We start from the raw sequence: 23,143 nt of genomic DNA, 5'->3' as shown, positions 1-23,143 counted from the left end.
ATGGTTTTGATATTGTACAGGCTTGACATATCTCAGTAGGTGATAAATTAAAAATGTATGATGCCATTTGGAGGCCTTTCCTTGCATTTTTTTTCAAATTTTACTTGAAAACTGAATTTAAAAACAAAGTGTTTGATTCAAGATGGAGAGAAATTCAGTTGTCATATACTATTTTAAATGTTATCAATTTATCTCCTTGATAAATTGCTCAACTATCAAATTTTACCATCTGGTTTATAGTTACATATGTTACCATCTCACTTTCCAAGTGAATAAAATATTTCAAGCAAAAGAAGGCAAAAAAAAAAAAAAAAGAGTCCAGGCAATCTAACAGCATCTGAAAACGTAGCCTTATAATAATTAGTGCCTCATTATCCTGTCTGTTGGAGAGAAAGACACTTCTCTGGCAGGTTATTCGAACCGCAAACTGAATCATTCCATCTTGAAAGAACAGTTCATAATAATACCTGTTCCAGACTTCAGGTTTTAAAACTGTTTCCAATAGAAATGAACAGAGACTCCTGCTGAGATCAAAAGGCTGCTTTGTTTTAGCTGAAACAGTAAACATCTGTGAAGTTGCCTATGCTGGTGTCTGTTCTAGTTATGTCTTTGTAAAATGCATTACTTAATACAGTTGAGTCCATAAAAGATTAGTATGTATTTGACTGAACTGTCAAAAATGCAAAGAAAGCAGTGGAACAGTTAACTTAAATCTGGCGGGGTCAGATGGTCCAGAACAAAAATAAATTCCAAAAATTTCAGCTTCCCTGCACTGTCAATCTTAGGGACAAGCGCTGCTTAGCAAGGTCCAATAAGTGCTATTTGTTCTGGATAAGTGGCAGATATTGCCAATTGATATGAAGCCCATGGCTTTGTTTAGACATGGCTAAAAGAAACTGTACTTGTACTAACTGCCGATAGATAGCATGGCCAGCTTTCCATTCAGGCAGTTCCAAAGGAAATGCAGTTCCACAGCATTTAATCTTTTGAACATATGACTTTTATTAAAGGACTGTTCAGAGGCAATATATATCATTTACTTTTTGAAACTAAAGTCCCTCAGAGATTGAAACAACACACCATTTATAGACTTTGAGATCTCTTTCTATGCAGAGCGTAATTCCATTATACTAAAGGAGAAATTAAAAAAAAATTCTTAGCGACAAATCAGAAGTTTTCAGTTCACCAGTGGACTCAAATTGATGATTTATAGGCACTTAAGATTTACTTACGCACAGAATTCTTTTTAAAAAATTAGGCACTGAACTTTAAAATTATTCTGAGAAGGAGAGAGCTCGAGCAAAAGCCATGCATTTTTGTTCTTATGGTCAACCTTAAGTGTGCCATGAAGACATTGTGCTCTAGTTAAAATTTTGACACTTCTTCATTTGCACGCACTTGTTTTTCTTAGACATCGTAGAAAAAGATAGGATAAGTATTTCCTCTGCTTTCAGCATTTTAGAAATGCAAAACAATAATAGATCAAGTGTGAAGTTCAGTGTGAACTCAAAAGACGGGTTCTGAAAACCATGTGGTGGTTCATTTCCTCTTTGTCTTGCTTTCATCAGTCAAGTGGGGGAAGAAATCCACAATGTTTCTATACCATCCATAGGCTTTTAAGATGGTGTCAGGTCCACTCATCTGTACACATCCCGGGTATATCCTAAAATCATTTGAACCAACATTTATGTACTATATGTATTCCCTACATTAGCCAGCAGGGCTATTAGGTTGCACCCACTGCAAATCTATACTTTATTGGGCTTTTTTTTTTTTTCCTTTCCCCATTTAAAAGCAATGAAGTCTAAATGCTAAATTTCTTGATGAAAGTAGAAAATAATATTCTTGAAAAATAATCCCATGCATTTGAGCTATTGGACTACTAAATTTTTCCTGTGTGGCCATATATCTATACAGGTGTGTGGGTGTCTATGTAAATTTTCAGGGCTCTGTGTGTATATGGGTGTGCTTATATACGTGTTTGTGTATGTTTATAGACCATAAATAGTAAAACATGGTGTTTGTGACACAGCCTTATACGTTACTGGCTCTTGTGGAACTGTATATGGATCTTGTAAAACCTAAATGCCACAAATTGTTAAATGTGACATAGTAGTTGGGGCATTTTTAAGTTCAAAAGCAGTATGCTGAACTAGTAAGGCAAAATGGTTCCTAATAGATGTAATGATTTATTTAACAAACAAACAAAAAATTGGAATCCAGATACACAAAAAATGTGGCATTGAAACAAACCCAAAGTTGTGTTAATTTTTAAGTATAAGCACACATCAGTGTTTGTTTCGTTATGTCTTGATATTCAGTTATTAAAATGAGTAAATACTGTCACTGATGTTTTCTCTAGTGTATGCACTGATGACATGTATTGGTTGTCAATCCATATTCACTAAGAATGAAACATTGATTTCTAGAGTTGTGAGTAGTTGAGTGTTAATATTGAAACATAAATATAAAATAATCCAAACTGTGTTTGAGTTGAAGTAGGTTGGTAACAAAGCCAGATAACCTGTAAGGCAATTTTGTATGTTCTTTCAAAACACTATTCTGAACTGTTGACGTATTTTCAGTAGTAACCTTCCTATACTTGCTATGTGTGTGTATATATCTGCATAAATATATACACACTTGAAAATGTTAATCAAACGGATTTACTATATATGCATACATTTGCCCATTTATACATATTTGCATTAGTTTTGCTAGCATCTCTAATTGTGCATGTGAGTGAGAACTGTATTTGTTTGAGATAGCCCACAAGAGTGTAGTGTAAAAATTAGAAATATATTGAATTCAATATACCGATTGCCTGATGCAGTTTGTTATACTGTCAGCTGAAAAATATTTGTAATTTTGTGCCTGTAACGCATGTGGAAAAGATAGGAAATCTGAGGCCCTAGCTGTAATTTTCAAGAGTGCATGATATATAGTGTCTTTAAAATGTGGTTCATTTTAGTAAGGATGATGGATAAATGGTGCATGTAATACATGGGTGTTTGTATTATATATGGCCACAAAAAGGGTTTGAAGCCAGGATAGTAGGCATCTGAAAGGTCACAGGCAAAGAAGTATGAAAGCTAATTTTCCTGTGGTGTGTATTTTTTATGTTATATTCATCAACAAACAAGGAATTGACTTATTTGTCCTAAGGACTTTTTACTTCAAAATACACTATGAATGTTGTACATTTGGATGAAATTTTTACAAAGAGGGTGACCTAGTTTCTGTATACAGTTTGAGTGGCTTGGATGTATATTCTCTTAAAAAGAGCATTTGGTGTCAAAATGTTTTAAAAATCCATCAGTTGAGGCCATCGTAGAGTTTTATAGTGCTAAATGATGAGATGTTTCATTGAACTACCCAGTTTTCAAAGTTCCATCACCTTGTGTTGTGGTTTCATTGTAAAGTGTTATAGCTTGTATTCCGCACTGGACCATGTTATTCCCCTCAAAGTTAACTTTGTGACACTTACCACCTTAGAATAACTATGTAATAAACAGGAAAAACCACCTATGTTGTTCAGTGAGTTTCTTTCAGAAAACTTATAAGTAGACACGGAAATGGAAATGACTTTGAGGGGTAATCTTTACCTTTGTAATTGTGTGTATGGCATTCTTGTGATGTAATTAGCACCAGCAAAGTGATACTTGAGATACTGCAGAATGGCATCCCATGACATCTAAAGTGTAAAATATTGGCAATAACAAACAACAAAATGAGAAGACTGTGTGATGAAGAATTCGGGTTCAGCTGGTCATATTAAAATCATTAATATACTTTTCTCTCAGGGTTGTCTTAAGGGTGAATTTGTCAGACCAATGGCCGACTGATTGAAAAAAGAATTGGCTTGCATTTTTTTAGACATACTAACTGTCTCCTGGGTTTGAAGGCATTTTTTGCAAGGTCATCGAGTTGTAGGGTGGGGGAAATGATCATGTAGATATATGTACATGGGTGTGTAAACAAGTTTTTTTAAATCACTGAATAAATAAGTATATAAAATAAGTAAATATATGATAAAATAAATAGTGATGATAATAAAATGCTTGCTTACCCAGCATCCGTCTAGAATAAAAATCCATACTTTATTTAATGCATAATGTGGGGTAAGGGAGAATAGAAAACTCTACTGGCTTAGTTAGAAAAATATTTTACAGTAAAATTGTTATGGAAGTCCAAAATTCTAGTTTTAAATCTAACATTTTTAGTAGGTTCTTTTTAGCCTTAAAATTGTAGTTTACTTTAGTTGGTTCTCTTTATTTGTTCCATGATAACCTGAATGTAACCAGTGCCCAAAGCAATAATGGTACAACTGGAAGAAATGTTTACAAATTTATAAATTCCAAATTGTATTTATGCTTTCTTAATATAGCAGAGTTTAAAATAAAGTATAGTAGGTGCCTGGAAGAGTAGTGAGCTCCCTTCATCACAGACTAGGAATCTCATTTGGGAGTTAATCATGGGGGGAATTATTTTATTGAGAGGTGATAAACTAGATGACTTTCTGGTCCCCTTTCCAAACTATGATTTCATGAAGAATAACTCCTCAGGGGAGACATTGTGTCCCCCTCCCCCAAAACAACAGTCTCTTCAAGACAAATGGTTCAGATTTTAATTTTTTTTAATTTTTTTTTTCAACGTTTTTTATTTATTTTTGGGACAGAGAGAGACAGAGCATGAACGGGGGAGGGGCAGAGAGAGAGGGAGACACAGAATCGGAAACAGGCTCCAGGCTCCGAGCCATCAGGCCAGAGCCTGACGCGGGGCTCGAACTCACGGACCGCGAGATCGTGACCTGGCTGAAGTCGGACGCTTAACCGACTGCGCCACCCAGGTGCCCCGGTTCAGATTTTAAATTGATACATCTTGGCCTGACTCTTGAGGCAAGAGAGCTGCCTGATCAAACAAAATTGCAGCTAAATACATTTATTTTTGAATGTTTGGCTCACATGGGTGGCTTCAGTATCATAGATTTAATCCCAGTATTCCCATTTTCATTTTTTCTTCCTCTGAGTAAACCAATTTCATGAATAACGGGTCTTCAGTCTTTTAAAAACTGTGACCGAATCTTTATGATAACATTTTACATTTTTCAATATTGATTCTTGTTACACACACGATTACTTGTCATAAACTGTATTTAGGCTAACATGTTATGAAGAATGCAGATAGAGGAATTTGAAAAAAAGGAATTCCCTTTCTCTTGTTTCACATAATAACACCTTACTAGTTATTACGGATCAACGTCACCAACTTGTTCTATACGCACTCGGAGAGCAAATGAATGTATGGTTTGTCTATACTCATATAGAATCCTTGGGTTTTAAGCTTTCTACACTAAGAGTATGATTTAATTTTTTTTTTTTTTTTATTAAAGGAGGTCATCTTTACAGATTCTGTAGACTTCAAGTCAAGATCACCAAGACAGTAGTTTGAGTTTGGTAACTATTTATTGGTTGCATTTTCTTTATAAAGTTGATCCACCTGATTTTCAAATTATTTTTTTTTACAGTTTTTCAAATCAATATTAACAAAGTAATAATTGTATGCCAAGACAGGATGTGGAGTGGAAGTAATACAATTATCCAATCAAAGCTAAAGTTATCTGGTGAGATTTTTCTACCTCAAGTAGATCAGTTGCATCAATTGGATATTTTTGAAAACTATTCAGTGTAGTAGTCCTCAGGTGAGTGACACCATTAATACAATGGCAGAGGTAACTAGTACCATTATATTTAAAATGAAATGTTTTTAACTACATAGTCATCAGATACATCTTGGTAAAATGTGGTTAGAGCTGTTATGTCAGCTTTCTCACTTCAAAAAGTGTGATATGTTCTCCATCTGTTATATGATCCCAAGCTGAAAAGCTACACTTCGGATGTGTTCTTACTTAGGGCAGTCCTTTTATGAAGGTGTGCCATAAAAGCATCCAGGTGCCAGCAACCTGCCCACCTGGTTTCCATTAAATCAGCTTGGAGGTGATAACATTTCAAATGTCACAATGTCTCTTAGAGCAGCTAATTGCATTAAATTCTAAAATAACTGTATGTTCTGTACTATGCACCCAGATGTCTTAGAACTAGCAAACTAAAGCAAACATAAAATCTTATCATTATGTATACTATAAAATGGTTTGTCTGTCCAGAAAAGCCAAATAACTAAACTGATTTCACTTGTAAGCATGCAAAAATATAAGTGGGCTTTTCGGCTTCTGTCGGTCACAAAGCTGGTTAATCTCATTGGGTTAATTCTAAAGAGCAAAAATTTACACATTTTCCCTCTACGATTTTCAAAATCCTTCAATCAGACTTATGGGCAGTAATCAAAATGTTCCAACACTGTCTAAATTAGTATATTTAGGATTAGTAACTAGCATACACAAAGAGCCATGTTTATTATTGAATCACTTCAGCTAGGAGAGAGGACAAAAAACATTAAGTGACAAAATCAGAATCCAAAAAATAACAGTCTGCAAGCATATCTATGTAATAAATATAACATTTAACATGAATAAATAGGAAGTCTTACACTTGATCCAAAACACCAACCTCTCAAATACAGACTAGGGAGATCTGACATATCTGTGAGCTCAGTGTCAGGCTAAAAAGCTATGGTGCTATCAATAAGCCGATGTGATCTTACCGTGCATTAATATTCTGTTCACAAGGAAGAAAGCTCTGTCCTCTGCTCTGGGCTGGTCAGGTACACCTAGAATATTACATTTGTTTTAACACTAGCATTAACAAGAGTTATTGAGAACTGGAGTGTATCCATAGGAAGGTAAAGAGGTTATGGAGCTCTGTCACATGATGAACAATAAAAAAAAAAAAAAAACTCTGGGAATATCCAGATTGAAGGGGTGCAGTAACTATTTCCAACTTCCGGAAGCACTGTCCTATGAAAAATGGATTAGACCTGTAATGGGTAGCTCCAGAGGTGAGAGCTAAGACCAATAAAGGAAAATGTAGAAGGACATCATTTCAACATACGGAAGAACTTTCTTGGCCTCATATGAACAATTAAGGGGCTACCTCAAGAAATAATGTGTTCACTGGCGGAGGTGTTTGGACAGAGGCCATTTTACCACATGGCTGGGATTTTTATAGTGGGAATTTGGTCTTTGAATAGAAGTAGGGTGGAATAGGTAATATTTAAGGCTTACTCTAATCCCTGAAATTCTTTTAATCTATGAATAATCATTGTCTTAGAAAAGGGTATAATGTTAACTATCTTACTTCTTTGGGAAAAAGAAGTGATAACCCCATTAAAAATCTAATACTCTGAATCTTTTACTCTGAGCATAAAATAAAATGAGAACATTCCTCTTGGAGTTCTATTTGTAATTAAGTAAATTTTTCTCTTAAAAAATGCTGTTACCCTCGGCATGAAATTTGAAATTACCTTGGGTACATTTTCAAACCTGAAGTCGAAAATAAGCAATTCTAAAAGTAAGCAAACTTGTGTTAACTCTACCTTTTTTTTTTTTTTTTCCAAACCAGAGCCTAAAATCCTTGAGGGGTTTTTGTCCATAAGGCAGAGAAAACACAGCTGGTGTTGTGGCAAGCATTCAGGGCATCAGACGTTTGGCTGAACTGTTAAAAATGCAATTAGTTAGTTGATAAGGCACTTAACTGAATAATGTCCAGCAAGTTTATAGCACATTACAGTTTAAAAGATGTTTTCATATACTTTGGGTCAGAGTTCTTTTTTGTTTTTTTAATGTTGATCTATTATTTTTGAGACAGAGTGTGAGCAGGGGAGGGGCAGAGAAAGAGGGAAACAGAATCTGAAGCAGGTTCCAGGCTCTAAGCTGCCAGCACAGATCCTGACATGGGGCTGGAACTCACGGACCTCGAGATCTGAGCCGAAGTCAGATGCTTAACCGACTGAGCCATCCAGGTGCCCCTGGGTCAGAGTTCTGTTTTGAGTATCTGATATTATTAAAAGAACAAGCTTTTGGAATTGAGTGCATAACTGTGGACATCTTTGCTAGGAAACATGCTACTAGTCTATTAATTCGAGTGCTTGATGAAAGAATGTGTCTTTGTATTCTAAAATTTAAAACACCATATGACAAGACAGCACCTGCCACCCCAAACCGCAATGTGTCTACATTATTAAACACCACTTGTGATGCTGCTGGAAGAAATTCAAGGATCAGAAAGCCCAGAAGAGAAGGTCTACATTTTAGACATTTACTTACTGCTTTTCTGCTTGGAACAACATTATGTCTACAGCAAAAGCAATGACACAAGGGATAAAAGACCTCACTTTCTGGAAAACACACACCTTCCTCTCAAATGTGGTAATGTTAATGTTTATTTTCTCCAGACATCGACATCGTAAATCTGCCTTGTTTAAGCCTTGTATTCCAATATTACGAATACAAGGTTTTCACAAACAGACTTCGGTAAAAGTCAGCAGAGCGTGACTTAGAAGCTCATACATTTACAGTACCTTCGACAGAGTTGATTATGACTACATAGTATCATCTCAAGAGAAAACTGTTTCAATGTCATGATTTGGATCCCTCTTTCTAGCCTGATATAGGATAAATGTGTTCTGCTGGTCACAAAGGGAGGCTAGATGAGATGGAAAAGACCCCGCTCAAGTCACCAGACTGATTGATTGATGGGGGAATTCTCATGATATAGGAAAATAAAGGGCACACCACACAAACTATGTGGCCTTCGGGGGTATTCTGGAGTAACCTCAAAACTTCTAGGATGCCCTATACAGAAGCAGATGTATCCTTTCCGCGAATTTAACTTTTACCCCAATGTCAGCTGTCAGCTTTGATGAACTTGTCCAGTGGAGCATATTTATCTTAGCCAAACCTGGGAGAACAGGCAGTGGACTCAAATGGCCCTGCAGTGATTTAAGTAACATTCCCCGAATGATATTAGTCTTTTTGGTGAAAACTATAACCTTTGCTTTTACGTGAAGATACTATTGGGGGTAAAGGAATTACATAAAACTTTCTCCTCCCTCCTACTTCGTGTCCTGTTAAGGCTAGATGCAGTGGGGAGGAGGTTGAAGGGAAACAGGTAAGCAGAAGAAAAATAGGTCAACTTTGCTTCTCGCCACCTCTTCATTATTAATTCAACTACAGATGCTCTTTCCCTTCTCTCTGCTCCACAGACAGCCGGCACCATGAGCCAATGCCGCCCCCTCACCGCCTCCTGCTCCCATCAGGCCAACCAAGTGGATAAACCCAGGGAAACAGAAGGAAGATCTTTTAGGACAAGCTGTGTTCACTGTTTAGAAATAGCATTGAAATGTGCAGATTGTTTTCTCAAGGAATAGATGCAGAGATGGGAAGGTTCATTGTTAAAGTCCTGCCCTGTAGCTAATCATAGTACTAAATATTTGGTATTGTTTCACCCTCTGAGCTTTGTAATAGAGCTGTTACCCTGTCTGCTCTCATTGGTCTTGGGTCAAAATACACCAAAAATACAAGGGAATCACCAGGCTTAGGCTTTTATTCCTGTCTTTGCCTCAGACTTATTTTGTAACAGTTAACATATCGATAACCGGCTTAGTACTTGTGTCTTTATTGCAAAGTGGAATTAACAAACCCACTCTATAACCTTTCTCCAACGATGTGGTAAGCCTCAATATTTTTTTTTGGAAAATTCCATAAAATAAACGGAAGAGGATTTTTTTTTTTCCTATGGTGAGAATAGAAAACTCATTGGATGAGATCAGAGTGGCACCATATTTGAGGCCTGTTTGCAGATAGACTGTGGAAAAGTGAGGTGAGATGCTTAAAATCTGACAAACCTAAACAGTAAGCTGTGGGATGCTGATTTTGAGAAAAAGGAATAGAAAGTCAAGGAACATCCAAATTTAGAGTGATTATCCTGACACAGTTAAACCATCCATTACTGGTTTATAGGGTGGGAAAGAGAAGCAATCCAATTGAATAAAAACCTCCCTTTTCAAGTGTTCAGAGCAAATCCTCCCTGGTGACGGGTGCAGTTACTTCCCGAGATTCTGGGCTGGGCATAGCATCTGGAGACTGGCACCCGGACCCAGTGTTTTCATTCTCTGTGTCTGTTCCCTTTTGCAGAGCTCTCAACATGGAGGTTCCTCTACTTCCCTTGCATCCACCAAAGTCTGCAGCTCAATGGACGAGAATGACGGACCTGGAGAAGGTGGTGAGCTTGGGAACTTGGTATCTGAGGAGAAGGCTTCCCTTGTGCAGGGGGGAGAGGATGGGTTGGCTAAATTTACTTCAGAAAACCGTAACTTTGGGAGCATTATGAAATAGAAGCTTAACACAGCTCCTGGGGGCCAGAGGAAGGGGATAGGATTGCATATAGTTTCTCCCAGGGATCATATCTACTCTATGGGAACAGGAAAAGGGAATTAGCCCGATTTGGAGATATTTCACATCCTCTGAGGGTATAAGTATTCTAAGAAGGCCAGCTATTGCCTACTTTGAAAATAAAAGGAAGTAATGGCTGCCTTTGTTTTCCCCAATTCTGATCACTTGCAGTATATTAAAGTATACTTACTCTCTTGATTGACTGGTTTGGCCCCACAGATGTACTTAAGTGAACTCAATGTGTGAAAACATGGCCTTACAAAAAGAATTACTTGATAGCAATTGCAAAAAATATTCTTTGTACCTTAAGCTAGTACATTTTAGAATTTCTCTTTGATGTGGTCAAATGACCTGGATTCCAGAATTGACTTTTTCACTGACTCGTTGAATTGTTTTGGATAAGCCTCTTCAGCTTTTTTTCACCTTGGTTCCCCTTCTATAAAATTGTGTAAGACTGTACTATATGCCTGTTTCCTCGCTGGGGGTCATTATCAGGCTCAAGTCAATTATGAGAAAGTATTTAGAAAAGTATAAAACTGATATGATCAAGTCACTGTTAAAGAATCATCATCCCTCATTTGTTTGAAATGATATTATTTAGTTTTCCAGAAAAAGTACCTTTGGGGGGAAGCACTTTGATGATGTCAAATGAGATAAGCGATTTGCACATGAATTCTTTCCTGACTACCATGCGGTATCAGATTTTTTTTTTTTTTTTTTTTTTTTTTTTTTGCATTTCCAGAACTATGAAATTCAACCATCTCGAAGTCCCTTTTGTTTTACTGTGTACTTGTATCTACCTAATGAAATGAACTGGTCCTTGGCTAAGACTTCAGCAAAGACTTCTTAGCCAAAAGCCTAAAAGATACATTTTTATCAATAGGAAAAAAAAAAAAATCCCAAGCCGTGTGCTCCAGATGGGTGCCTCAGTGATGCATCCACTGGAAGGACGGATGAAGTACCTCCTTCCGTTTCCCATCTGGAGTCAGACTTGCTTCTGACAGCCAAGCATGGCTATTTTTATTATCCATGTAGTAAAGAGCCTTAAGACCGTGTCATCTGAGAGATGTTTTATAAATTCGGGTGCTTTGCAGTGCATTTGAAACTTCTCCAGCCATCTCCTCTAATTCCCATGGAGTAGACAAAAATCCCCAGGCTAAGTCTTTCAAACAGAGGCAAAATTATTGGCTTCTTTGGGTGTGAGATGGTGGGGATTAGGGAAGGGGTGTTAATTGGCTTCAGCTCTCACTTTATTCTGGAGACCACTGTGATAGCTTCCGGTGGGTAAAGACTAAAATGTCACCTATAAAGAGGTAAAGAGGCTGCACAAATAAATGCTAGGGGTAAAAATAGCAGCAGCAAATGTCCTACTTTGTACAACCCTTTCCAGAAATTCCATCCACCCTAGAATCCAGAGTGGTACAGATGGAGCATGGTCACAGAACCAGAATAAGGGTCCTAACGCACATGTGTGATAATTGTGAGTTTCCATTTGTTGTCCCCCAATGATGAGGACTAACGGAGAATACAAAAATCACCCAGAAAGTCGAGGCACCGCCTGAGGTTTTAATTTTATTGCGAGAAGAAATGTTTAGTCTCAGTTTATGATTAAAGGTCAGAATAGGAGCACATTTAGAAAACACACTAGGCCTTCCATCACATTTTGTATTCGGTTTGCCTGAGGGGAGCTAGGATTTATACCTTTAAAGCATGTAAATTTTAGAGCCCAGCAATAAAAGGCTTTTTACACCCCTAAGATGGTAAAGGTTATCCAATATATTTATGTGACCTAAGTGTGGCTTATTTAGTTTTATGGCCTCAGATATTTAAAGCATTATTAGGCATTTGTAAAATGTTTCAAAATGCATTTTAAGGGGGAAAATGTGTTGTGTTAGTGGCACTAACATAATTGAAACTACAAAACTGTTCTGTTCACAGACATAATAAATATTGTAATTTTAACTCAACATCTGCTATGCAGGTTGCTGGTGAGAACATTTGTCTAAAATCTGGTCATTGATACTGGGGAGGGGTGACACTCCGGGCTTAGTTCATAAGGAATTTTACGGAGATCTCCACTTCAGGATGTAGTAAAGCTAAGTGTCCAAACAGCAGGCATGCTTCATTCTTGTACCCTGTCAAGCAGCCCGGCGCCCCCTATAAACTCCATTTTCCTACTGAGCCATCCCTAGGAATGTCATTTCTCTGTAGACAGGGGGTGTTCCGTAAACACTATTGATCACATTGGCATGAAACCCACAGAGCCGAACTTCCTCCTCAGAATCCCCACTGTCCCTCTTCCATCGGTGGGAATGGACCCCATACGTTCTACGTTTCCTTTTAGTTTATCATTCGTCTTAGTAAAACACTGTTGAGTATGGAGTGTCAGCAGCGGGGCTTGCCTCACTGTATGGAAAGTGACATATTGATTCTGAATCAGTTCCAGTCTATCCGATGATACTTCTAAATGTCTCTCTGGTGCAACATCTGTGTTCCCTTTTCTGCCGATAAAAATGTACTAATGATTCTTTCAGAAGTGTTGGAGGAAGGCTTCCAGATTCCAGCCACAATAACAGAACGATATAAAGTCGGAAGAACAATAGGGGATGGAAATTTTGCCGTTGTCAAGGAATGTGTAGAAAGGTGAGAAGGATCTCATTTGCATCGAACTTTAAAGGAGACATTTGGCATTATGTTTTCCAAGATTGTGTCTTTATTTGCAGTCTGTGGCACATATGGAACAGGTTAATGTCTCAACTCCAGATGTAACAAAAAAAAAAAATTTAAAGAAAGAAAAGTCCATCTAACAACAGATTTGAAAAATGTAGTGATTTCTGGGACAATCTATAAATTAAGGACTTTGATTTTTCTTTTTTAATGTACTCAGCAAAACTTTGCCAGATCTTTCAGGTGAGTCCTTTTATTTTGGTAAAAAAAAAACCCAACATATTGAGCAGTTTTTTCTGCACTTTCTGGAGCCATTTTGTAGAGGTCAGAACGTTTTTGTATACAGTGAATTCTAACATGATATATCATCAAATTAAATATAATAACCTTGCTTTAAAACACATCTGTACTGATGCCAACAAAAATAGTGTTTAGTGCATTAAAATATCTTAAAATGAAAGACATCGGTACTCTTGTGGGCCAAAGGCGAGGGGTTTGGAGTAAAAGGTGTATGCCTGAGACCTTGGTACCTAATCAAGGACAGTGGCTGGTGGCTCCTAGATGAAGTGACAACTAATAAAGTCACGACCCAGATTAAAGTGGCCTCAAACTCTAAGCCGGGTGTTCGAATTGGAATTCCTTTCTTGAGCAGATTCTTGCTTTACAGGGACCTGGTGAGCCAGAAGCATCTTCTCAGAGCTGGTGAGCAGAGTTTTGAAAAGTCAGGGGGAACCTGCCTCGTTCCTTGAGGGGGGTGGGTGTACCCCGCTGGCTCCCTGGGGACCGGCCTGGGGTGTGTGCGCTTCCTTTGCCACTTTTCTCTGCCCTGAGTGAGGCTGGGCGTCTGCGGGTCAGCGCTGTGTGAGACAACGCTCCTTCACTCTGCCCTACCACTCAGGGAGGATGCCTCGGACTGGGAGCTTTAGCCTGGCAAGATCCCCAGCTTGTTCTTCTCCGGGGCTCTGATTTAGAAGCACAGTTTCATGCTACTTTAGAGCTGGAGGTCTGCACAGGGCCTCGGACACCACAGGGGTCCTTAGTTTGGTCAGCGTCCACCGATTTGCTCCCCAGCCTTTGCAAAGGAACCTTTGCTTCCTTTGCGGCTGTTAGGGAGACGCTTCCCTGACTAAGTGACAGAGCCCTCGTCAAGATACCCTTGTGCACTAAATCTCAAACTTTGCTCCACCCCAGCATACCAGGTGGGCTAGGGTATTCCCAGTGCTAGCAAACTGCTGTAGCAGCCACTGTTTGTAAGAGAGGGGCGTGAGGAATCGGCAGTATGGAAAACCCCTTAGTAGTTACTGCTAGGCAAACTTTTCCCCTGCCTTCCCCTCATCACCCCACTGCCACCACACAGTGTGACCATTTATTGCATCACCACCAAATATAGAAAATTCTCCATTGCTTTCCTAGGCTTCACACCTTCACAAACAGGAACAGCCACTGTTTGCTGCGCACACACTATGCACAAAGCCCTTATCATATTTCATGTAATTGCCATGATAATCCCATCATATCGGTATTGTCTCCGTTTATAGCATACAAAGAACACCTAGAGAAGTGAAATGCCCAAAATCGCTCAACGAGGAAGTACTTAGTAAGGCATGGGTCCGAGCCCAGCTCCAGAACCCACGCTTTGACCGCTCTGCTGCCTCCAAGAGTCCGTCATGAGAATGCAGCTTATCTGATCTAAAGTCACACATGCCCTATCTGTTCCTATAGAAAGAAGTCCAAAATTAAATCAAGGAAGCCATTCTTAAGGCAATGGATGGAAGTGTGGGTGTGTTTATATACGTTTATATTTCATTTATACCTCTACTGATAGTCAATTCAACTATTTTTTAACTTTTTTTCCACTGTAGCAGAAATTCCCATTTTTAGCAGATTGCCCTTTGTATGTGGGGTATCTGCCAGAGTTCATCATCTGTTGAGTCTGGTGTGGCAGCCATGTGCTGTGTCTTCTAGCTAGCACAGGGAGCATGATGGCGTCTTAGTCCAACATTACTGGTCTTCCCACAGTAATGGAAATACCCTGATGGAATTTATCAGGGTTCCATCCAGAATTAATTTCTTTCTCTCTAGTTTGGCTTGTGTTCATTTTGCATGAGTTCACAGCTTGGGTCTCTTCGTACGAACCTTCAGAGTCTAAACACCAGATCGCTCCAAAAAGTGTTAATATTCTGCTCCTGCTGAATGAGGACATATGGCATGTGCCCTCTCTCCCTGGAGGCATCACGAAACATTCTTTTAATATTTTCCAGAGGTCCAAGAAAATAAAAGCAAGCTAAGAACGTTGTGAATGGCACACATTGCTTGCGGGTACATTCTGCCATATTTTGAAGGATGCATGAGTACTAACAAGAGCAAGTATGTCCCTCCTCTGTTAATAATATGCTGTCACAGGGAAGGTTTTCCTATAACAATGGATACAATAACAGTGTTCTGTAGGCTTTTTGTTCCATGGTTGCGAGCCAGCATATCCTTTGGTAGTAACTGCCAGGCCCGCCTAGATTTCTTTCTCCTCCCCAGCAACAGTTTCTCCAGTGGCCTCGGGAGCCCCTAGGACGTGCTAAAGGAAGTTGGTGAACTGAGACGTGTTCTATTCTGAAGCTGTTTCATAGAGCACTTGAGGCCCCAAAGAAAACTCAGAAAGCTGAAAAGCACTATAGAGAAGTCAGAGCACGAGTAGTGGGCTCTCAATGAGGTGACCTTCATCTTTGGCTTTCCTGGCTCTTCATGCACTAATCAGCATACAAGCCAAGGGTACATGTGGTGCAGTTATGACCAGTGACAGTGTCTCAGATAGGTCTTGGCCCTCCTGTCTACCTGCACTGCTTGCATTTTTAGCAATATAGGCATCAGAATTGTATTAAGATTCGAGCTGCCCATGATTCCCTCTCTCCCTGCTTCCCCTATAAACCTGAGGAAGTGAAACCAATGGCTTCAGCAGTGAGTGTAGGTGGGCTCGAACCCATCTGAACATGCCGAGGCTTCAGTGTCACAAATAATGGGTTGCATCTACCTAGAAAGTCTTCAGAATTCTCAAGAAGCTCCAAAACCTTGTAATTGTAGTTTGAAGGTATTTCCTTCTGAAGTGCAATTTGGAGGATGAGTCAGAATGGAGAAGCTTAGCTATTTTTCAGCTAGCTGGCAGCGTGCTTCCTTCTTTTCTTCCCAAGGATGCTTGGCACCCAATAGCCATTGGGGCTCGCGCTCAAATTCAAAATAAAACTCTACTCCAGAGATGTGAGACTGGGCTCTCCACAATTACCCCATTAGGAGGAGGCTGAGATGGGCTTTATTATGATTATGAGGTAAACAAAGGGTGCTGTTTACGAACCCCTCTTTGTTGGGGGGTCCTAAATGCCACATGCTCTGGAATCTCTGCACCTCACCCAACATGCTTGGAGCCCCTGCTAACTCAGGCCTACAGTGGACACATCTGGGTCTATAGAGAGAGACGAGACCTCGGTCCCTCTGCTTGAGAACATGACCCATGATCAAAGGACAGCCATGAAATTCATCAAATGCTATGGTAGGAATACCTGGGAAGCTGTTTTTCCTTTTCCACGTAATCTTTTTTAGTACCCTGAAAACCTAGCAAATCCCCCATAAGAGCCACAACAAAAAGCACAGTAGTCCAAGACACCCCAACCACTAAGCATTCTGCTGCCTTGGGGAGAGTGGGGGGGAGCAGGCTGGCCTTGGGTTGACAGTCACAAAGTCTAAACAGGACAGCTTTCTCCAAACTATTGTTTTTTAGCACGAATATTAAAAATCAGACTTAGTTCAAGTTTGTAAAATTTTGAAATTTCTCTCTTAGTAGTTCAGTTTCTGACCTTGGGTCAAACCTAACAGGAAGAGACCTTACAAATTCGGTTCCTGTATACGAGGAAGCAAACAAAATCTGTCCAGCTGCTGCTGCTGCTGCCTTTGCTGTGACATTCAAGGGCTCCATGATTCTGTGCAAGGTCAAGAATGTAATTTCAGAAACAAGCAAATGGCTGATAGTTTCACCAGCAATCCCTGTGTCTAGTGTCCTCACTATAACAAACTGTAGACTCCTGTCCTTGGGGACAGGGACCAAGTTTTACTCACCTCTGTAACTACCAAAGAACCATGCGTGTTTTTTTTTTTTTTTTAATTTTTAATGGTTATTTATTTTTGAGAGAGAGGGAGACACAGAATCTGAAGCAGGCTCCAGGCACCGAGCTGTCAGCACAGAGCCTGATGCAGGGCTCTAACGCATCAACCGTGAGATCATGACCTGAGCCAAAGTCGGACGCCCAACCGACTGAGCCACCCAGGCACCCCCCAAAAAACCATGCCTGTAACTCTTGCTGCGTAATTACAGGGGCACAGAGGTCCTCTGTGTTAGGGTATGAAGGAAGACAAATACTTGATTTAAGGTTTTATTTCTTGCCAAGTGTTTTCATTTACCAACTTAAAGCAAGCAGTTAAATTTTTATTCTTATGGTATACATTTAGTACTAACACCTGTTTTCAGGCTAATTTTCCAGACTCAGCTGCTTTCCTATAAACATATACTTCCAATAATTAAGGATTTTACTATGACTTTATAGTTCTGTCCTCAAGGAATCAAGAAAGAAAACTTGCAGTGTTAATTTCAGTGGGTAAATCTAACTGAGTGTTGAGTCATATTATGTAAGGTTCTGGGTACTGAACTCATAAAGTCCCTTTTCCTTCTAAGCCCTGGGGCCACAGCAACCCAGGCTTGCTTGCATTTTCCTTTCAGCCCTAGGCTCAGTACATAACTTGATTTGCTTGGTGTCCTGGGAGCCAATAAACCCACTTGCTCCTTGGAGATTCTGTTCCTTGTCCCTCTGTAGAGAGGATTCAGCCTTCCTGGTCCTACACCAGCCCTTTGCTTTGCATCCTGAAATCTTACTCATTGCAGGGAAACAGAGGATCAAATGGCAAACACAGGGAATGAAAAAACTAAAAAGTCCCCCTCTCTTCTCACCAACACTGTCCTGTCATCCACCCCTTTATGGAGGCACAGAATGAAACGTGACCTCCATTCCAGCTCGCTGGCCCTCCCTGGGACTACTGGCTTTTATCACAGCAGTCAGCCTCATAGTCCAGATTTCTCTGTCCTCGAATGAAACGTTTTAAACCAGATAGGAAATTGCTCATGGATTCGAAGCTCAGATTTGTTTTATTATAGTTTTTTTAGTGATTCGTGAAAAGCAGAATCTAGAAGCACTTCAGCTTTTAGTTTTCCTCTTGATTGAGGGTTTTCACATTTGCGAACAAACCCTTCGGAAGCCTCTAAAGAAGAGGCTACTTAAAGGGACCCGGTGATCCCTTCATAATGTGAGGAGTCCCCTTGAACATGTGTAATTTCACTTTCCTACTTATCCAGGCAGGGACCTGGAAGTATCCTGGGAGAAGCAGTTTTAGGAGATGACACCATCCATGTCATGCCCCTGAGACACACGGCTAATATCTGGCCTCTTTCGTTTATCGGCAGGTCACTCTAGCTCTAAGCACATAAGTAGGAAATCCTTGTTAGATTCTCTATCCTGAAGGTTCTAAAGCCCTATTTTAAACTTTTGTTCTTAATCAGCCCCACTCCCACTGTATTTCATTTGGATCCCTAAAGTTGGCTGTCATCTCTAGGGAAGGAGCTAAGCTGTCTCGGTTTCCCACCAGAAATGAAATGGCAATGCTTGTAAAATAGTGGTTTCTTATGCTTATTAAGTATACGTCGTGTCCTTGGACAATAGAGCGGTTGGTCGTTTTTGGCACTACAGCATCTTAGAAATGCTAACACCACTTAGGAAGCTATTTAAAGGTAGCTGGGTGACTAAACCCTCCCTCCCACACCCATCATGGTGGGGAGGGCAGTGTTGGCTGGGCTGTGTGTGAAGCAGAGTCCTCAAGACCTCAAGAGTCCTGATTTTGATGCTGCCTTGTGGCTTTGGGAGATGAACTAATTGTCGCCTCTGTCTTATTTCTGTGATATGACACCGCCATGGAAGGCCCAAGAAGTCACAAGAAGCTCAGATAATGGGCATATCCCTTTCTGTACACCTTGGACACATCATCTGTGCTTTCTCCAACAGAACTCGTAGACTTGCACACTGAACCAGAGTCTAAAGAGTGTGAGCTGTGTACTGAGAGATATCAGTAAGACTGTGAGAGCCATTCAGAAAACGGTCACGGCCACACTTCGTGGAGACAGAACCTCAAGAGAGATTGGGTAGAAGGGCAGAAACTCACGTCTGCTTTATGTCCTGACCACACCACTTCAGAGGGCAGGGCAGGGCTGGACAACCCAGCAGGAAGAGTTACGCTTGGCAATAGCAATAATGGTGGGAACATTATTACAATCTGGTAACATTAACAGCTCAAGATGTTTCTATGCTATCATGCTGGTTGTCCGCACACTTGGTCAGCCCCTTAAGATATACATATTTATTGTATTCCTTCTAAGAAAGGAAAATGCAAGCAAGCCTGGGTTGCTGTGGCCCCAGGGCTTAGAAGGAATACAAAGAAATACATATCATATTTCTTTGAAAAAAGGAAAAAAAGAGGTGTTTTCTTTTTATAAAGTATTTACATCTATTTGATGCAAGATTTATGGGGTAAGAAATTAATCCTTACCAAAATGACTCAATAGATTTGAGATTAAATTTATTTTTTACAAATATTTTCTCTTTGCAGGTCAACTGCTAGGGAATATGCTCTGAAAATTATCAAGAAAAGCAAATGTCGAGGCAAAGTATGTATAAGGTTTATTATTGTGAAAATACATTGTTGTGGGGGGGTAGAAACACAAAGATCGGTTCCCAAAGATAAGTTCACCCTAGGGGTTTCATTTGGGTGGAATAGAATGTTATGTATTTATTGGAATATAACTTTATAGATATTCTTGGGATAAAAGTTAATTGGAATGACTGTATGCTATTTCTGTCGCTTATCATTGTTTGTTTACTTGCTTCATTTACCGTTGTGATTTAAGTTTCATTCCATCCTTCTATATGCAGTTAGAGTTATCCTGATAGGTTCTAAATTTACGAGCATCATCTGAGGACCTTTAACAGCTTGTGGTGATTGTAGGCTATCCGAATATCAGGATCTAAGATACATTCATCATATTTTACCAAAATATATCTCCTTTGATCCTCAAATAGTATAGCTTTACTCATGTGAGTTAGCTCCTCATATGTTTTGACGTGTATATTGATTAAGGTAACTTTTCCCTCGAACAGGAGCACATGATCCAGAATGAGGTGTCTATTTTAAGAAGAGTGAAGCATCCCAATATTGTTCTTCTGATCGAAGAGATGGATGTGCCAACAGAACTGTATCTTGTCATGGAACTAGTAAAGGTGTGTATCTTAGAAAAAGAATAAACTTACACGAGGCACCAGGCTTTTCTGTATGATAGATAGCGCTCTCTCCTTTATTCCCTTCCATCAGTGTTTAGTCTCTCATTTCTATGCATTGGCATAATAGTGAAGAGTATTAATACTAGAATTTTACTGCAAGAGTTCAAGTCTCAGCCTTGACCTACAACAGCTTTCTGACCTTGGGTATACCTCTCTGCACCTCAGTTTCCTCATATGTAAAATGAGAAGAATAATAGCACCTACCAGGAGTGTTATGGTGAAAACAAGAGGGATGGCTTCTATCATGCACTTGCTAACACACAGAAAGTGTTAGATACCATTACGATCATTGTTGTTACCATTTTAGTGGAAATCGTTCACATTTTCATGAACGGCATGCAAATGTCCCAACCATTCTTATATTTAAGAAAGGCTTTAAACTTTTAGTCACCAACCTAACAGAGAAACAGCACAGTCTTAACAATCATGTGAATGTTCTGCTGCCTTTCAGTAAATGTTACAACCTTGTCCTGTCACATAAGATTACATTTGTGTTTTATTAATCATAGAATATGGAAGTGGCCATATGTTAATAACGGCTGAATCTACGTGAAAGGTGACTCATCTCTTGCCTCTACTTCCATATTTAACATTTGCAGTAACTAAACGTTTTTATAAATTTAATGTTTAGTTTGCATGGAGTGATAGTTTTCACTTTTCTATTTTGTTGCTCTAACTGAAGGTGTGACCCGTTTCTACTTCACTTGTAAAATGTCGTAAACTGGTCACACCACCCTCTGCATCAACGGTGCACACCCATCAGTGAGAGCCTTGGGCTCCAGGAACCCTGTTTGGAATCCCACACCCCAGCTGGTGGCAGGAATCAATACTGTGGAAGGTGGTGTTTCCTTGGGTAAAGATTTAAGACAAAGACAGCATGTGATAAACTAATCTGTTACTATATAGAAAAAATATTCATTCGAAGAGCCTTTAAACTTCTATTATTCAGAGTTGCTTTACTTTAGAGCCGTTGGCTTTTTTTTTTCTTAGTGGCTATTTATCTCTACAGGTGAAGCCTCCTTTTTCCTTCCTCATGTTAGGATTTGTTCCTTCAGAGAGGTGGGACTTATTTGTTTATAGTGATATAGGTTATTGTCACATTTGAAGCTGAGGGAGATAAAAAATGGTAAACTGTTCTTTCAACAAAGAAAGGCTGATTTCAGTTATTCAGAAGATTTTCATATTGGTGCTTTATTGCCATATAAAGTTTGGTAATTACCAATATTATAAAATATACTTTATCTAGCACCAAGGGTAATATTTTTACAGTGACTTTAATTAAAAAGAAAAAAAAATTTTTTTACATTTATTCATTTTTGAGAAACAGAGAGAGACAGTGCACAAACGGGGGAGGGGCAGAGAGAGAGGGAGAGGGAGACGCAGAATCCGAAGCAAGCTCCAGGCTCTGAGCTGTCAGCATAGAGCCCCACGCGGGGCTCGAACTCACAAACCACGAGATCATGACCTGAGCCAAAGTCGGACGCTCAACCAACTAAGCCACCCAGGCGCCCCATGACTTTAATTTTTAGAGCAATAAATTTAAATCATTCCTCTTGCCCTTGTGTGTGCTGTTAAAGATTGATTATCCCCCATTTACTGGCTGATTTTTGCAGAGTTAAGACCAACTTAAACTTCAAGCTGAGAAATGAAAGAGGCAAAGGCTTAAGAGTTCGGAACACATTTTGTGGGAAAGCCTAGTGTGATTGTCACTCATTTGCTTAGTCAGGCGACAATAGCTAAGTACCACTGGGAGGTCCTCACTTCACTTAACGGCCTTTTGCGAATTTCCTCTGGGGGACCAAGCTAGCCTAACAAGGCCTGAGAGTGTCTGCATAGTCCAGCATCGGGACTTCTCAATTGTATCACCAAATCATACCCTTAAATTTAGGCTGACCCCGAATTGCTGTGAGACCAGGTCTGGAAGTATCCCAGGAAGTGAAGGCCAACCCCAGGCTTGACTTGAAAGGCTCCCACAACATTTGCCCCCTGAGACATCTAGCTAGGGCTATGCCTCTCAAACCCTAAATGTCCAGTGGTATGCCAGAGTGCCTGCAGCTATAGGATAGACAAGGCTTATATTCTGGAAAACAGTAAAGTAACAGTTATTATGAGTGAAATTCCATAATTAATAAGAATAGGCCTTTAGACTTCTGCCTACAGATGTGTGCACATGGGAACTGTGTATGTGTTCCGAGGGAGACAGGCCTTGTGGGGGGAGGTGACCCTGCAGCCAGGCCCTCATTGATCAGCAGGAGTTAGAAAGACAAAGGGACTAGAAGCGACATTCCAGGGGGGCGCCTAGGTGGCTCAGTCTCTTAAACGTCCGACTCTTGATTTCAGCTCAGGTCATGATCCCAGGGTTGTGGGATGGAGCCCAAGTCGGTCTTTGAGCTGGGCGTGGAGGCTGCCTAAAATTCTTTCTCTCTGCCTCTCTCTGCCCCTCTGGCATGCATTCTCTCTCTTCCTCTTAAAAAAAAAAAAAAAAAAAAAAGGACACTCTAGGAAGGGGGCTCTAAGGACAGGTCTGGAATGCAGGGTGATCGGGGCATGTTTTAATGATCTGGGAAGAATATCCTGGCTGGAGCATAAAGGTGACTGATTGGTCCAGCTAGTGGCAGGAGATGAGATGAAACAGGTTGGCATGAAGCAGGGCAACTGAGCATGGAGAGCCATGGGGGAAAGGAATGCTGACTTCCTGAAGGGAGAAGAA

The 23,143-nt window shown here is 39.9% G+C and overlaps 1 protein-coding gene across 1 annotated transcript in view; it reads left to right on the top strand.

The window, feature by feature from the left end:
• The window catches only part of LOC125933998 (serine/threonine-protein kinase DCLK1-like), a gene marked incomplete at its 5' end in the record, with an annotated part of 92,774 nt that overhangs the window by 21,329 nt on the left and 48,302 nt on the right, over positions 1-23,143 (top strand). Inside the window, 4 exons of the mRNA XM_049647304.1 lie at positions 10,091-10,175; positions 12,883-12,991; positions 19,706-19,763; positions 20,254-20,373. Of these exons, the coding sequence (XP_049503261.1) occupies positions 10,091-10,175; positions 12,883-12,991; positions 19,706-19,763; positions 20,254-20,373 (372 nt within the window). The remainder of the gene's footprint in view (positions 1-10,090; positions 10,176-12,882; positions 12,992-19,705; positions 19,764-20,253; positions 20,374-23,143) is intronic.

The sequence above is a fragment of the Panthera uncia genome, assembly GCF_023721935.1.
Source record: "Panthera uncia isolate 11264 chromosome A1 unlocalized genomic scaffold, Puncia_PCG_1.0 HiC_scaffold_16, whole genome shotgun sequence".
Taxonomy (NCBI): Eukaryota; Metazoa; Chordata; class Mammalia; order Carnivora; family Felidae; genus Panthera; species Panthera uncia.
This window is presented reverse-complemented; position numbering and strand designations above follow the sequence as displayed.